This window comes from Oryza glaberrima, chromosome 10, assembly GCF_000147395.1.
Source record: "Oryza glaberrima chromosome 10, OglaRS2, whole genome shotgun sequence".
Taxonomy (NCBI): domain Eukaryota; kingdom Viridiplantae; phylum Streptophyta; class Magnoliopsida; order Poales; family Poaceae; genus Oryza; species Oryza glaberrima.
In genome coordinates this window covers 16,244,187-16,261,193 of record NC_068335.1, presented here as the reverse complement: position 1 = coordinate 16,261,193, position 17,007 = coordinate 16,244,187, and the positions used below count along the sequence as shown (strand labels likewise).

At 41.2% G+C, this 17,007-nt stretch overlaps 2 protein-coding genes across 2 annotated transcripts; one reads left to right on the top strand and one right to left on the bottom strand.

Moving 5' to 3' along the window:
• Nucleotides 1-5,252: 5,252 nt before the first annotated feature.
• Nucleotides 5,253-9,486, top strand: LOC127786394 (ras-related protein RABC2a-like). The gene is made up of 6 exons (XM_052313797.1): nt 5,253-5,883; nt 6,590-6,658; nt 7,722-7,787; nt 8,220-8,341; nt 8,535-8,663; nt 9,102-9,486. Exons 1-6 carry the CDS (start codon nt 5,715-5,717, stop codon nt 9,213-9,215), a joined length of 669 nt encoding a protein of 222 aa, XP_052169757.1. The 5' UTR covers nt 5,253-5,714; the 3' UTR covers nt 9,216-9,486.
• A 46-nt stretch (nt 9,487-9,532) lies between these two features.
• On the bottom strand, nt 9,533-16,189 carry LOC127786393 (protein fluG). The gene is made up of 18 exons (XM_052313796.1): nt 15,876-16,189; nt 14,565-14,816; nt 14,372-14,438; nt 14,163-14,279; nt 13,961-14,066; nt 13,722-13,878; nt 13,550-13,645; nt 13,017-13,065; nt 12,657-12,916; nt 12,363-12,535; nt 12,050-12,170; nt 11,887-11,939; nt 11,645-11,774; nt 11,346-11,491; nt 10,787-10,975; nt 10,313-10,545; nt 9,930-10,078; nt 9,533-9,819 (listed from the first exon to the last, which is right to left on the bottom strand). The coding sequence occupies exons 1-18, from the start codon at nt 16,050-16,052 to the stop codon at nt 9,757-9,759; spliced, it is 2,538 nt and encodes an 845-aa protein (XP_052169756.1). The 5' UTR covers nt 16,053-16,189; the 3' UTR covers nt 9,533-9,756.
• Nucleotides 16,190-17,007: the final 818 nt, after the last annotated feature.

Below are 17,007 nucleotides of genomic sequence, written 5' to 3'. Positions count from 1 at the left end.
CGACGGCAGCCAGGCAGAGCGGTGGCGGTTATGGTGAAGTGGTAGCCCTCCCCCTAGCGGCGATGGAGACCGGCGCCGGCGCGGTCGCAGGAGAAGGCACCGACTGGAGCAGTGAAGTTCGGCCGCAAAGATGGGTTCCCCTGGAGCAATGCCGATGGCCTCGACCGCGGACGCTAGCAAGAGGCTGGGGCCGGTCGTCAGGGGAGCCCACGACAAGGGGACGACGGTCAGTGGTGGCCTCCTGACGACGGGGTCGGCGGAGGAAATCGATGCATAGTAGATTGAGGCGGTGAAGCAGTATCCATCCTCTGACAACGGCGAAGCAAGGCGGGAGCGGAGTCTGGATGCCAGCATCGACGGTGGTGGAGATGGGGCCACGCCGGTGAAACTCGGGCGGCGGCAGTCCTTGATCGGAGTGGAGGAGTCGGTCGCTTTCCCTTCTGCCCTGGAGGGCGCCGCCACTGCCGCTTGTCATCTCTTTTCTCCTCTCCCCTCTCTCCCCTTCTCTCTCCAGCGGTTGGATGGGGGCAATGGCGACAACGACTGGCTAAAGGAGGCAGGGTTCGAGATGATGGTGACGGTGGCGCGGGCGTCTCTATGGTTGTAGACAAAGGAAGAGGAAAGAGCAGCTTATATGTGGGGGCCCACTAGCTTCATAATAGAGGAAGGATGAGGTGGAGGCTGACATGTGGGGCCAGTGCCACATGTGTGGTCACATAGGACTAAAACCGCTCCGGATTAAGCAGGGGGATTATTCGTCCGGTTTAAATTGTTCGATTTTATGGTTCGGGGGGTAATTGGGTCAACCACACGATAGTTTAGTGGGTAATTCGTACTTTTTTTTTCTAAAAAAACCTACTCCAACTCTAAAATTAGAGCAATTTCATGGTCCTTGCGGAGGTACCATGAAGTACCATTTTTCTATTGTAAATTTGGTACTTCATGGTACCTAAGTACTATGAGGCACTAAAATTTTAGTACCTCATGGTAGCTCTTCAAGGACCGTAGAATTGCTCCTAAAATTAAGTTTTATAATTTAAGCTGGAGCTTCTGAACTCAAAAGTCTATTTATAAGGTAGAATGTTGACTCTCATATAAATAGACTTTTAGACTCTCAACATCTAAAAGCACCTTTAAAACATATAAAAAACATACAAGGATAGAAAAAACACATGTATAGAAAAAACACAGTAATTGAAGCGGCATGTTTCTATGAAACAAACAAAGCAAATGAAAGCTTCTAAAAGGTTCAACATTCTACTTATTTCGTATGAAATTAAGCCATAGAAATACAATCGTATGGAAAATTTTCAATCCTTTCCTACGAATCAAAGTGTTTGAGTAATTTCTTAGGAAATTAAATCCTCTAAAATTCTTATAGCAATTCTCTATTTCAAATGGGCCCTAAAGATTAATTTCACAAAAAATTTCTTGGTTTTCGTCAATGAACCTGTCAGCCACTTCGGTACAATATTGCTGTCCACGGCCAAACTGGTCAATGTGGTGGGTGGGGCCTTCTGCCTACACACCTTAACCATCTGACATTTTTTTTTTCTATTCTTTCCAGTGAACCATCTCACTTGATTGGCTGATAAAGATCGCTCAACAAATTCTCGGTGCCATCCTCTCTTTACAAATCATCTGTCCTGTGATGCATATCGTGCTATGATATCATGCTCTTCCTCCCTTTCTATGAACAAAAAAAGCTGGGCTATTTTATTTCCCTTTGACACCTAGATCTCGTCATTTTCGAAACAAAAATGAAAAGTGTACAGTTTCATCAACAATTGGCCGGCCAAGCGAAACTAAACTAAGATCATGAATAGAATCCGGACAATGGGTCAGGACCCATGGACCCTTTCACAATCCTCTCATCTTAAATATTTTTTTTTAAAAAAAATCTACTAAAGTTTAGCTCAACCTTTTTATCCAACCCTCATATTTTGTATGTCAAAAGTTTGAGCCCATTACCACCTCTCCTATAAGACCGCATTAAGTGTTTTTTTTCCTGAAAAAAAATCCAGAGCGCAACTTATTCATAGTCAAGCTTGTATATAATTAATTAAATTGTGTCCTTTCTCTTCGGTTGCCATATTCTTTTTAATAGATGCAATTTTTTTCTTACATATAAGGCACGACAAACGGGCTATAACCTGCTTCATGCATTGACATAGCATGCCGTGATAGTGCATGCATGTTAGTAGCTAAGACCCATGTGTCAGTCACATAAAAAAAATTAAAAATTAAACACGTCTTATTAACCTGCCTTCCTTTAAAATTGAAAAGTACTCCTCTCTACCTAAGAGGAGAAAAAAAATGTTTTTAATATTTATGTGCTACCGTGGTATACTATGTCAACACACGGAGCAGGTTGAAACCGTTTAGACTTGTATGATACCCAAGATAAGTTCATAGATCCAGAATATATTTTGATAGTTCAGGGATCTGGATGACATATTTACACAAGTTTAGAGACCCCCTATATACTTCACTCTTCTTAAAACTACTCGCTCAATTCAAAATATAGCTATTTTATAAAAAAAATATAGTTGTATTTTGACATAAAGGGAGTATCATGGAGTTTAGTTCACCTTGATTTAAAACAGTTCTATAAAAATAATATGTATGCATTTTTTTGAAAAAGAATCACAATGTTGATAAATGGAATAGTTTCATTCTTCAGAAAGAACGCCCCTACTGCTCCAAATTGAAAATCTGAGAGGCGGCAACCCGTACGTAATAAAACACGACCTCAGAGTAGTCAAACGCAATCTTACCAGTACTGAAGATAACAATTAACAGATGCAATCATGCAATTGCAAGTGTACTTTGCGCACATATAAATATATAATACTACACTAATGACAAAAACAGCAAACATCACCTGGAGTCCGGGACACCCACACGGAAAAAAATTCTATGCGGCAGCGCATACTCGCCGTTTTTCCCTTAATTAAGCAACGTAGCTGGCGGGTTTGTGGACCTTATGCTACGTGTTTTTACAGCGCCATCATGTCCCTATCAACAGGTGTATGCATGCATGACATAATATCTCCTATCTCCACAGTACGTTTGACTATATATATACATCCATTATGTAGATATCAGTAGTATATTGTTATACATATTTGTCTCTTTTGTTATATCAGTTAGCTAGTACGACTAGTAGTATTATTATCTCTTAGACAGAATTATTTGATGCTTGAAACATCAAAAATGACTTACACGTAGCAGTATTTTGCTGTCCCAAACGTCGATTGTTTATTGGGTTTGGAGGAATTTCAACCCATAAAAATAAAAAATTAAAGAAATAGAAAGAAATGCACATATCAATCCATAGGAATTTTTCTTTAAGGTTTAAATGGATAATTTAATTACTTTTTTTTTGCGTTCTCTCCCTATAACTTGTAGGAAAATAAAATTTCCTTAATTTGGTTTTCCTATATCTCATTCCTACAAACAGATATTAATAGAAATTAATCCTTAGAAATTCTTATTTTTTAAAACGAATAAGCCCCAAATATTTTGCTGTCACACACGACGTGTCTCTAGCAGCAGCAGCAGAAGCAGCAAACAAAAGAAACTGAGAAACTCGCGCACGTCGTGCTGGCTGAGGCTGATGAGCACGGCGGCCCGTACGTCCCAAGGATCAGTATTACGAACTCCTCCGCGTGGACGAAACGCCGTAAATTAAGATCACAAGAGATCGAACAAATTCAGGTCACTGGCGAATTGCCTTCGCGTGTACGTAGTGCACACACGGCCAAAAACTAGCATCACTATACTGTCGCGGTGTCGCGTCACCGTACGTATCTCAACGCTCCAGATAACACCGGCCGGTTTACACACAAATACCGATGATACCACGCGTAACGAACACCTAGAGTATCCGTGTACTCGCTCATACTACTAGAATATGTTTATTATAGAGCTCTAACTGATCAAGTCTTTTTTTCTTAATGAAGTTAATTGATCAACTCTTAAAAATAACTCCGGAATAAAGTCTGATATAGAGCGCTATATCGTGTGGAGTAATCCGAACCTTACTCCACCTTTCTAGTTTATTTTTCTAATATTATTTTAGCCAGACAGCCCGCTTTACTTCTCTTCTAACAATATTAGATTGTGTTCGAACTAGAAAGTCATGAATTTCTAAATTCTAAACGGAAACGGGATGGCTTATTAGTACAGTATTAACTTAAGAAACTACAAAAAAAAATTGACTAAATGTGTATTTTTTAAGCAACTTTATTATATAAAATTTTTCGAAAAGTGTGTACGTGAAAAACAAAGAAACAGAAGTTGAGAACTTATCGTACCAAACACATCCTTAGAAAAGGTTGAGTTAGAGAATCCTACCACATATAGGCTTATATTTAGGCATGCAACTGGGGAGGGTATGGGTAACCATATCCTTACCCATTTCATAATTAGATTATCCATATGGATAATTTATACGTGGGCCTCACATATAGAAATGGCTCAAAAATTATATAAAGTTGCTTCTCTATATAATAATTCATTCCTATAAAATTCAGTCAAATTTGATAAGTTTTATAATGTGAAAACGAGTTTTAAATTTTGTGTCCGAGTTTTACACACATACATGGAAATGAGAAAGGTGGGTAATAATGAGCATTATCCTCCCCTACCCAAAATTAAAATGCGTAATTCCTTTCTACTTATGTCCTCCCCCAAATAGTATGGGTAAGTGTAATTCCTTTCTACTCCCTCCGTTTCAGGTTATAAGACGTTTTGATTTTGTCAAAGTTAAACTGTTTCAAGTTTAATTGACTTTATAGACAAATTTAGTAATATTTATAATACTAAATTAGTTTCATCAAATCAATAATTGAATATATTTTCATAATAAATTTGTCTTGGGTTAAAAATGCTACTACTTTTTTTCTACAAACTTGGTGAACTTAAAATAGTTTAATTTTGATAAAGTCAAAACATCTTGTAAACTGAAACGGAGGGAGTACTCATATTTCCTAAATAGGTATAGGTATATAGTGGCAGCCCTAAATATATTCCCCCAAAGGGATCGTCGTGGCGTCGCCCGTCCCCATCAGCAAGCTAGCTAGCTCGCACGTACGCTTCCTTCCGCTTGATCTGCTGCCAACCACGACACGATCACACGATCCCTTTCCCCCACCCCCACCCCTCTCACCCGCGGAACGCAACACCCACGGCTCCACGCCCCCACCCCCACCCTCTCCCGTGTTCCACCCCGCCCGCGAATCATATCCCACCCAAAAACCGCCACGCCACCGGCGTGTGTGACGGCACTCGGCTCACGCGACGCGAAGCGAAATCCCCCGCGCCGCGCCACGCCAACCAAGCAACTGCGCGAGGCCAGGCCGCCGGCCGAATCGCCCAAAAAACCCACCACTCCATCGCGCGAACCGCCCCAACCCACGCGCGCGAGACAATTCACTTGCCAGTTGCCGCTTTGGCTCTCAGCTCGCCCCGCCCCGCGGCTGCCTGCGATAAAACCAGCCAAAAGCCAAGTCCAGCCGGGGTGGTGCGTGGTGGTGGTGACTGTCACCCAGCTCAGTCAAAGCCAGCCAGCCAGCCACCGCTGCATCATCCCGCCTGTCTGCCTGCGCGCGCCGGCCAGCCGGCCGCCGCCTCGTCTGCTCCGCCGGTCCAGGTTGGGTCCCCCTCTTGACGAGGGGCGGGAGGGAGGGAGCGAATCTGAGGTGGTGGCGATGGGGTCGCCGGGGGCGGGGAGCAGCGGCGGCGGTGGAGGTGGGCATGAGTGCAGCTTCAAGATCCTGCTCATCGGGGACTCCGGCGTCGGCAAGAGCAGCCTCCTCGTCAGCTTCGTCGTCGCCGCCGCCGCCGCCCACCTCGACGACGACATCGCTCCCACCATCGGTACGTACGTACGTGCCCCCCCACATCACTCCCGGACAGATGCAGCCCACCGATCGCCGTCGTAGCCTACCACCACAACGTACACTAGCTGTTCATCCTAGTATAATTCCGCGACGATTCTACCCATCTGTCGGTGCGCCGCCCAAAAATAAATAAATAAATCCCAGCTTGGCTACGATCTTGATTGGTTCTTTCCTTGGAAATACGCCTGAAATGCAGCTCAAATGTTGGTTCAGATTTTGTACTCCAATCAGGTAGAGTACTTTGTTCGTTTTAGTACTAGTGCTAGCTACTACTAGTAGTAGTTATTGTGTAGCTCAATCAATACAGCGACCAAACTGAATGTGGGCGATCCTAAATGTGGGATGTTCTCCCTTTTCATTTTCTGGTTCAGTTGGACGAGGATAATGGATCAGTGGTAGGTAGAGGGTTAGGGGCATTGGGATTTGGTGGACGAACCTTGTCCTTTTTTGTTGTCCTAGCTGTTTTCTTCCTTTGCTCCTATACTGAACAAGGCCCCAGCTTTCTTCTTGTTGGTTGGGAAATTTCGGTCAGTGTCGCCTTACCCCATAGCCCTTCATGATCGGTATTATATGTGGTTAATAAATTTGACCAATGCAGAATTTCTAGTTCACTTCTTCTTGTGTATGGTCATAGTTGTTATTTCACTTGTTTTATGATTTTTTTGTTCCACACTGATTGGCAGGAGTGGATTTTAAGATCAAGTTCCTTACGATTGGTGGAAAGAAATTGAAGTTGACAATATGGGATACTGGTGAGTTCATAACTTGGGTTGTATAGAAATGGCCTGCTTTTCGATGATATTTAGCTTCAGATGTGAATATACAATGTTTGGAAAGCCTTTCTGCGCTTTAGTAGTGTAAAGTGCAAACAATTATCATGCAATACTAAGTATAGTTGATGATCTGTCACATGTGGAATGATGGAATTGCTCTTAGTACATGATTATTTTGAGGGGCTAGCAAATGTTTGCTTGGAGTATATTAAGGTTATGAGTGAAACAGAGTTCATGATATGGTTTACGGGCACTTATTCCGTATATCCTACTAGATGTTGTTCTCCATGTTTAGAAACTTTAGCACACGGTCTTTCTTCTAGCAATAAAAGAGGGCCTCAGTAACTGGTTATGCACGCAATAGTTATTTGATTCAGAGGAAGTAGTTGAATTTCCTGTACAGATCTGATGATGATTGGGCATCTTGAGATCTACTAGTACAAGCTATTGCAAACACCAACTAAAGACAATCCAAGAACATCAATAAGTGAGGAACATGCCTAGAATGATTGAGCAACCTATACTCAGTTTTTAAGCCTCAGTTCACTTCTTTGCAGTAACATACTTTGCTTTCCACTAATTTTGACTTTCCATCCTTTTCTGCTGTCATTAGAATTAGAACTTGTTTTTGTGATTGCTTTGCACCTAATATATTTGGTGTTGTCCCTCCATGTTGCACCTGCCCTGTGCTTACATCATTGCTATTGGAGGTTCTGACTCCTGATTCACAGATTTATAGCCCCACCTGTCCGGTTTGTGCCTAAAATATTTTGGTTCATCCTCCCTGGTACCCCCTTCCCTCCCTACCATCTACCATCAGAGATTCCAATATTCTAGATTTGTAGCCCATTACGTTACTTGCTCTAGATGTCTCAGTATTAACCATCTTACCCAGTCCTTCCTTACAACTGCATTGTTGCTGGAAATTTATGAGTTGTCTATAAACAAAATGAACCATGCTATTGTTGAATGGAAAATGGATTACTTTACAGTATTTCCAATATCTCAAATATTCTGACAGCACTATTATGTTGTGTTGCAGCTGGCCAGGAGAGGTTTAGGACAATTACTAGTTCTTACTACAGAGGTGCTCAAGGCATTATTCTAGGTAAATAACAATTTTGTTAGGTAGGATCGATTGCTCAAATTATAAACATGTTGTTCTGCACTGCTGTAATTTTTAAGATCATATCTTGCAGACTTGTCCAGCCTAATAGTGTGATCCTCACTTAAACTTCCAAGTGTTGTAACATATCAATGTTTGTTTCATCTTGAGATGATTTTATGCTGCACCAAAAATTTCATCTACCTTGACCATCTGTGCGAACTTTGAAAAACCAAAAGTTATAAATTACATGTATAATTCACCACGGTATTTATTTTTTTATTAATGGTGCTTTGAATAGTTTGTGCCTAGGTTGACTATGCAGAAATTGTTTTATGATAATTAACTTGAGAACGGCTGCTATCTGGTCATTTGTGTTCTTGTTTTCATGCTTCAAACTAGATGAACAACTGACGTGATTTTGTTTACTCCTAGTATATGACGTCACGAAGAGAGAAAGCTTCACAAATCTGGCTGAAGTATGGAGTAAGGAAATAGAGTCACACTCATCAAACAAAGACTGCATAAAAATGCTTGTTGGAAACAAAATTGACAAGGTACTATTTGGCCAAAGTAGTTATTTCTTTGAAAAAAAAAGTGATCCTGGCTGTTCCTGAGTTTTAGCTTTTATTTCATTGATTCAAGTTCATTATAGTATGCCCTTTTCAGCCCTTAAGTTCCATCGATTTCATAAAATACTGTTGAACATCTCATGGGAGCATAGTTGATTTTGATGGTTCTATCTTTCAGGAGGATGAAAGAACTGTCACAAGAGAAGAAGGGCTTGCCTTTGCAGAAGAATCTGGATGCCTATTTCTTGAGAGTAGTGCGAAAACACGAGATAATGTTGAGAAGTGTTTTGAAGAACTCGCACTAAAGGTATGCCTAAGAAAGATACCAGCCCCCATAATTTTGGCCTCGTAACACTTGATATACATTTTCTGCATCAACACGAGTATTTAGTTTCCTTTCATCGATAGCACTAAGAGGTTTTGAATTTGAAGATATTTCCAGTTTCTGGTGAAGGTAGCAACTTGAAACAAATGCTATGCTTTTTCCCCCAAAAAATGAATCAATATATTCTTGCCCCCTTCTTGTTGATGATTTTCATCCGTAGTGAGGTGTGGAGGCATTTCCAATAAATCCGATGCAGAGCATACACAAATCGTATATGTTCCTTGATTGCTATAATTCGTGATACATGAAAAAGTGTCGAAAATTTCGGTTTCTTGCTGGTTATTTCTAACTGCGAGTAGGCTAGTTGTATATGATGGATGAGTCATAAACAACTCCCGATTTTTTTTTTCGATGGCCCAGATTATGGATGTCCCTAGCCTCTTGGAGGAAGGCTCCTCTTCGGTTGTCAAAAGGAACATTCTGAAGCAGAAGCAAGAAAGTCAAGCAAAGCATGGTGGCGGATGCTGTCAATAGGTCATATGGCGTCCCGAAGCAGATTGTGACATTCCAACCCGAGCTGCTGTGTTGTGTTCTGTTTGTAAATGAGTTGTATTTAAATTGTCTGCGAGTAAATAGGGGCGCAAAAAGGGATCAGCTTGTGAGGTTTTTGGAGAGTGATTAACATTGATTTGTACAAAGTACAACATGCTTCCTTTTTTTTTTCTTTCTATTCATTTTTTTTATATCTTCGCCGTAGGAATGTGCTGCTGTCATTTGCTTTTCTAATCCGTGCTAGTCTTTTTCTTCCCCTATTCATCATGAGACAACCGTAGTGAAATTGCCAGAATTATGATGAAGCGGCCGAGAACCTGATTGGTGAATTGCTTTATTTTCTCTAGAAGGATGAGTTTGCCAAGTGCCCTTTTTTTGGAAATCTAAAACCAGTTATTCAATCAAAAAAAAATTACTGCAACTGCAAGTACAGCGGAAAAGGACGCGAGAATAAGCAATTTCGTGGGTCGTAGTAATTCACTCGTAATCCTCTTTGCTCCGTGGAACTAACTAGTGTTTCACCCTAGTAACGGTGAATGAGATCGGCGAATGCTGCAGGGTTCTTCTCGTAGTGATCGATCTCAGCCTGCAACGCGCAATTTTTTTTTAGAAAAAAAACGCAGATTATTGGGGCCTAGATTATTAACTGGTCGAAGTATGTCAAGAAGACGGAAAAAAGATGATTTTTTCCCTAACCTTTCGTACAGCAATAACGGCAGTGACAAGTTTATCGCCGATCAATTCATGCATGATTTTGTCTGCAGCTAGTGCTTCGACAGATTCCATCAAGTCCTTCGGCATCCTTTTGAGCTTGGAGTTGGAGGCATAACCTGCAGGGTTTGATTCTGCAAAAGATCACAAAACCCATTATACACTTGCAGACGCCCTCTTGGCGAAAATCAAAAGCAAACTATTATTAGACCCGAAAAGGCACACTCGCGAGTATTCAATGGTCAGCAAAGAAGTTGTGAATTTTTCCAGGTTCCAAACCTCATGTTTGCAGGCTAAATACTTGCACTGAAAATCTAAAACTCTCTGAGAGAGACAAAAAAAGAAAAAAATAATGAGAAACTTCGTACCAGTTGGTTCAGGCAACGTAAGGCTTCTCCTGAGTCCATCAATCCCAGCAGCAACTATAGCAGCAAGGCCCAAGTGCGGGTTTGCGCACGCATCGAAGGATTTAATTTCGAAGTTGCTGACGAGATCAAGAGGTATCCCAGGTGGGCATGCAGTTCTCAGTGGAGCCTCCCTGTTCTCCTTCCCCCAGCACTGATATGCACCACTCCATGTGTTTGGCTGAATTCGGTTGTAGCTATACACGAAGAATCCAAGGAACATTGTCGTTAAATAGGGGGTGCATGACACAATGATTTGATTTGATTCCTAGCTAATCTGGTATTTATCAAACAAAATATATTGACTCGTCCAGATTCTAGAGAACAAAATGCGTTCACACTCTGTGCTTGTGCAAGATACTGATACCAAATTGAGTTATAAGAATTTTCATCAAATTGAATAGGTAATCTTGTTGCTTTACTATGTACATATATTACCTGTTTGGGTGAGGAGCAGTGAATGCCAAGATTGATGGAAGATGGAGATATACTCCAGCAAGGAAGCTTTCTCCGATTCTTGACATTCCATAGTAATTATATTCACTTGATCCCATGAACACATTCTGATCGAATTCCCATAAACTCAGATGCACATGAGAACCGGATCCAATATCGTTCAAGTCAGGTCTGGAAAGTGTCAAGCAAAACAAATTATCAGATACGAGATACTGAAGCCAGAGGTCTCACTTTCCAGAAAGGCAACATACATATAGTTTCAGACTGTAAAACATTGGGATGACAGAGGTAGGAAGTGTTTTTATTTAACTAATTGTAGCTCATTTCTGTGCTCTTTATCCAAAAAATGTTTTTTTTCACAGGTAAAATAGGGTATAGATTAGAGATATGCTGTTTAACATACTCATTTTCAGCTTAAGCAACCTCTATAGTTATTCGTCCATGATCATAACATTGAAGAAACAAAGTTTGTCTAACACATAGGACTTGTATGCAGATAACTGAAAAACTGAACAATATTTATGCTGATCCAACAACTTACTTTGGAAGAAAAGTTGCAAGTAGCCCATGCTTTCGAGCAACTGATTTAATAATCTCACGGGCATATATCAGTTTGTCAGCAGCAAGAGTGCACAACACATACTTCAAGGCTATCTCAAACTGCCCTTTTCCAGCTTCAGCATGCAGCTGTTACATTTTTTATTATGGAAAAATGAAGGTGTAACATAGAAATACAATCCATCACCACAACATTGCATATGATGATCCAAAGGTAATCAAATGATAACAAAAGTTTTAGTTCTAAAAGTAGCGCCTAACAAAAATGATAAAACTACTCACCTGCTCAACCACAATTTCCGCCGCTTTAAGAGAAGTATATACTTCTTGCAACACAGATGATGCACCATCGAATGCTGTAGTTGAGCAGTAGGGGGTATTGTCAAATGGGACCCACAGCTCCTTTTCACCACTGAATGATCATTTAATTAGTGAATCGATTGCATATTTGCCATTATCAATTAGCATAAATAACATGGAACTTTTAACATATTAATTTTATAGAGGTGGGAAAAACTGTGTACCTTACTACTTTTTTACGTAGGAAAAATTCATTCTCAAAACCTGCCATCATTGTCTGAAAATGACAAACACCTAAGCATTAGAAGAAAAATAAACGAACCAATAGAATCAACAAGACAAATATACTTCCTGAAGGTATATAAACATAAGTATGGGCTTAGTTACCACATTAAACTCATCTAGCAGAACTTTTGTGACTTTTCTCAAGGTATTTCTGGGACAGTATTCCCAGGCTTCCCCAGGCCTTATATGCATTTCAGCCATTACCATTTCTTCGCGTCTTGACCTTGCACAAACAGCAATCCACCATTATATGATGTTCAGAAGTGACATTATTCAATTAAGAACTAATGCTGCCATAATTAAGTAAACTTTAGTAAACACTAACAAGGATGAAAATAAAAGGTGTCATAATGGGTGAACAGGTGGCCTACTTGAAAAGAGTATCATTGAAATATACATAAAAAATCAAGTTTACCATGGAAGCCTCAATAGTGTTGACATATCCGGCATAAGCCTGATCTCTCCTACACCAGTAAGGTTTGTTCCATCTGCTGGGCCATCAGTAAATGAAGTCATTCCCATCGATGCAAAAGTCAGACCAATACCCTTTTTCCTAGCAATTTCATAAAATCTTCCGGCTGGCACAACCTGAAAATACGATCTTTTGAGCAATAAATAAAATTTAAGAGAACATGTGTAACAGGATAACTTAAAGCCGTAAAACTACAAGAAATGGCAAAACCGTGTGTGGTAGGAAAGATATGCTTACGCGGCACCTATGTTGACCTGAAGTATCAATCCAGACGACTCGAACAAAGAGCACATCTTGTTCAGATAATGGTATGCCGTTGTCAGCTATTGCTGTTATCTGACCGACTGACCCATTGGCAACATTCAACTTGTATAGATACAATGCATTTCGTCTAAATATGTCCTCAACTGCTTCAATAGCTTCTTGAATGCTAAGGTCACCATCTTCACATGCAGCTGAGAGTACACGATAAACAACATCGCGTGCCCTCCTTGCACCTGTAAATCAAGCTCCATAGTTTTGCACATTTTTTTAAGAGCTTTACTATATAATGACTTTTCATTTAACTTATGGAACCATTATGGCTAAGGAATGTACCTAGGTAATATGTCTCTGGAAAAGCATAACCATCTGTGCTGAACATGACCTAGAAATGATAAAATTAGAAATGTAAAGCATGGCATATCTTCAAAATGGGCAAAAACTAGTTGCAGATATATAAGTGAAAATATTACACTCGTCCAGGTTCTTGCAAAATAGATCAGAATGAAATTCTTTTACAAAGGCGCCTTGAGTGAATACTACAATGAGAACTAACATAATGAAAATTAGATGCACTTCAAGCATGTAGGAGGGAAAGAAATTCCCAGACCTCTACTGCAAAATATTGCAGTAATCCTACAAAGCAACAATTGTTAATGGGATTCTGTATTTATCAGTTCTATTATTCATTATCAATAATTTACATGGTATGGTAAAACAGGGGGGGCAATATGATATTGAGTTGCCAGAAAATAAAACACAGTTCAGCTTTCCATAAATCAGTGGAACATACAGGTAAAATGTGGACTGTTTCAATAACCTCAAAAAAAAAAAAAAGGAAGCAATTATCCAGAAGACAGAGATTTTACCTTCTTTATGGGAGCTAGCTCAAGGAGCTCTTTAATTGATGATGTCATTCCTTGAACACTAAGTTTTGGAATTGCCAAGCCAAAATCAAGGTATACCTGTTTGTTTTAAACAATTAAAACATAAAGTCCATCAAAGGCAATGCATAAGTCATCAATCAGATAAGGATCCCACCTGGGAGTACACTGATGCTAGATATGATGCTTCCTTTGAAAATGGATAAGAGGCATGTAAAAGAACAATTTGGCACTTAGAGAATCTTGTGTCCTCAAGAACAGCACGCAGATGGAGAGGGTTGCACTTTCGCAAGTCCAGGTCCTTATCTCCAAATCTGAAAAAGGGTGGAAATTAATTGAAATATTGAAAGTTTAAAACAGAATAATCATATTTTAGGATTAAAATGTTGTCATCACCCTGTGTGAATCTGCATTGGCAGGTGATATGATACAGCAATTTCAAGACTGCAAGTAAATAGATAGTCAATCAGGTTCTTATTTGTAATCCGAAGAGGCCTCTGACCTGAAAAGGATGAAATAGTCCAGGTGTATAAAATATTGATGGATCCAACAATGTGTTCTCACTCTCTCCTCTCTCTCTCCGCAAAAAATATATTACCTGATAACTCCTTACGTAGTCCATCCTCTGCATCTGTCTTGCTAATATTTGGATCAATCTCTAAGCCACTTCTATATGCAGCTATACTTTTCAATCCAACAATTTTGTTGGCAACTGTGATAAATTAGTTAAGGAAATCAATACATTCTAAAACAGTATACAACAAGAACTATCCACTGCGCCTGAAAACAAATACTGGGGAGGATATGATTTCAGCTTAGTGACAAAAATTTCAGTGAAAGAGTCAAGTGTCCAGCTTGATGCGCTGAATGATTCCTGAAAAAAGTTTATTACTCATAGATGCTAACAGAATTATGAAAGCTGACAAACTTTGTAAAATGGAGAAAAGGTACAACTTTGGAGAAAATAGACAGGTCAGAACGATAAAAAAAATGCACTCACATCATTAATAATTGTTTCTGCCAGCTTTTCAATCCTTAGAATTCTGCCAACTGTAGGAGCAAACGCCTTGTGTGCCTCCAGTTCAAGCATCTTGTCAAAGTCTATGCCATCATCTATAAGAATTGCAGATAAGTTGGCAGCCTTGAAGCACTTTGAGCTTATAGACGACAACCCTTCAGCCCTTCTGAACTCCTCCACCTTCTCAAGTGAAGCTTCACAGTTGTACAATGCAGCGATGTCCCTCAGGCTTCTCTGCATTTCACGACGTTCCAAACGATCTAATGAGCTTCTAAAAACCATACTCTTAGTTGCAACGAAACAACTACGAATACAGCATTACGAAAGCAAGAATGTACTAGCAACATTTGCAGGTTGGAACAAACAGAGAGCTACGACTCATATACAGCATCCTAACACTGCACAGAGTACAGACAAAAGTGGTCCACTTGACCACATCACATGCATGCATGCCGGCATGGACACCTGCTGAAACGCACATAACTTCTCAGACAGAAGTAGAACAGTGAAGCAGTGAACCATGCCGAAATGGCCCAGTAGCTCCTCTCATGTGTCATGGACCCTAGCAACGTTTCCATTCCATTGCTCGCATCGCACGCCTCGGTGCCCACATCCACCACCACTGAGCTCTCCTTGACAGGGCAAAGAGACGAGACAAAAAAAAGGCGTGTACTACTCAACAGTGCTGCTACTATGGGAAATTGGCAAAGCCGACATAAAGCCTGTGGCCTCTGCCATGCCACCAGTTAAAAGAGAAGGACGGATTCCGCATATTCCACTATAAACCACATCGCCAATCTCGGTAATAAAATGGATCATGGAGACGATAAAGTTCGCATTCCGTTTTCATTTCTGCCCTGAAACTACTCTCCGAAATCCACCAGTGGTGGCGGTGGTGGTGGACTGGTGGTTGCAGTTCTGAACCTGAGTTGAACACAAATTTCTCTCGGAAAAAATTCATTGGATTAAGACAGAATTACTGTTGACTCGGCTTTCGGAGTAACCAAATCCAGTGAAATACAGTGATTCATTTTTTTTTTCAGATGACAACAGTAAATTTTCACTGCAAAAATTATCTGCATCACTCAACAGTGTATATTTTTTATTTTGCAAATGAAAACTCTGCAGCCGACTCAATCTAGCACACACTGTTACGCGAACTAGTCTGACGAACAGAGTAGGGGAAGCGCACAAGTCGTAGCCGTCGCGATCTCGAGCAGCACACGGAAGTAAGCGGCGTAGGCGACCCAACGGGGCCGTGCGGATAAACGGAGCTGAGAACTGCATGTGTACCTTGAAGGAGAGGGTGTGGGGAGCGAGGGCGAGGGCGTCGGCGGCGTCGGCCTCGGAGAAGCAGCGGAGGAAGGGGAACGCGGAGCCGTCGGCGACGAGGTTGTGCGCGTGCGCGTCCACCGCCGCCGCCTCCTCCGCCGCGCGCCGCAGCGCCGCGTACTTGGACTCCATCTCCATCTCCGCCGGGCTCCGGCTCCGGCGGTCGTCGTCGGTGGCCGCCTCGCCGCCGCTCGCTCACTCGCTCGGTGTCTCGAGGATTTTTTTTTTTGTTTTGTTTTTAAGAAATTTTTTTTTCTCTCGCTTCGTTTGACCGCGCGGAATTTGCAACGCGGCCGCACGGGGCGTGGGGTTTTTATAAGCGGGGCGGCACGAGAGTGGAGGAGGGGCGCTGCCTGCGGGGCACGTGCACCGCAACTGTCCGCTTCGGCTAGTGGGTTAGTGGTGACCGGTCACCGGTGAGCGTCGCAGTTTGATTGGCTGGCTGCCTGGCATGAGGGTCCGGTTTGTCAGTTGTCACTCGGGGGTTGCGTGGGGTTATAATATGACACGGAGGAAATATACGAGAGTAAATAGGTAGATCTTTCTTTAAATAACTTTCGAAGATAGGAGTAACTATAACCGGAGATTTAAAGCCTTGAGATTTGCCCGCAACTATCACTATCACTTGTGGTAGCAACAGTGATGATGAATCTCTACGATTAGTGACAGCCTGACTGAGAAATGCGGTTTGTTGTGGCGGTTGGGTTGGTCTGCTGTTATGTACTCCCTCCGTCCAAAAAACAACCTCGTACTAACAATGTGACATGTTCTGGTGTTCTTTTCTTCTAAAGATGAAATGAGGATGAAGATTAATTTTTTTACGCAAAACGAGGTGGTATTAACGTATGATTGATTGAGTTTTAATTATTACAAACTTGAAAAGTAGATTAATATAATATTTTAGAGCAACTTTCATATAGAAAATTTTCACATGAAACACACCGTTTAACAGTTTAAAAAGCGTGCCACGAAAATTTTAATCTTCATCCAACTTTTCTTGGAGAAAAGAACGGGAACAAGGTTAGCTTCTTTTACGAGGGAGGGAGTAGGTCCAAGATAGCATTTGGGATTGAGTGGTCCAAGATAACATTTG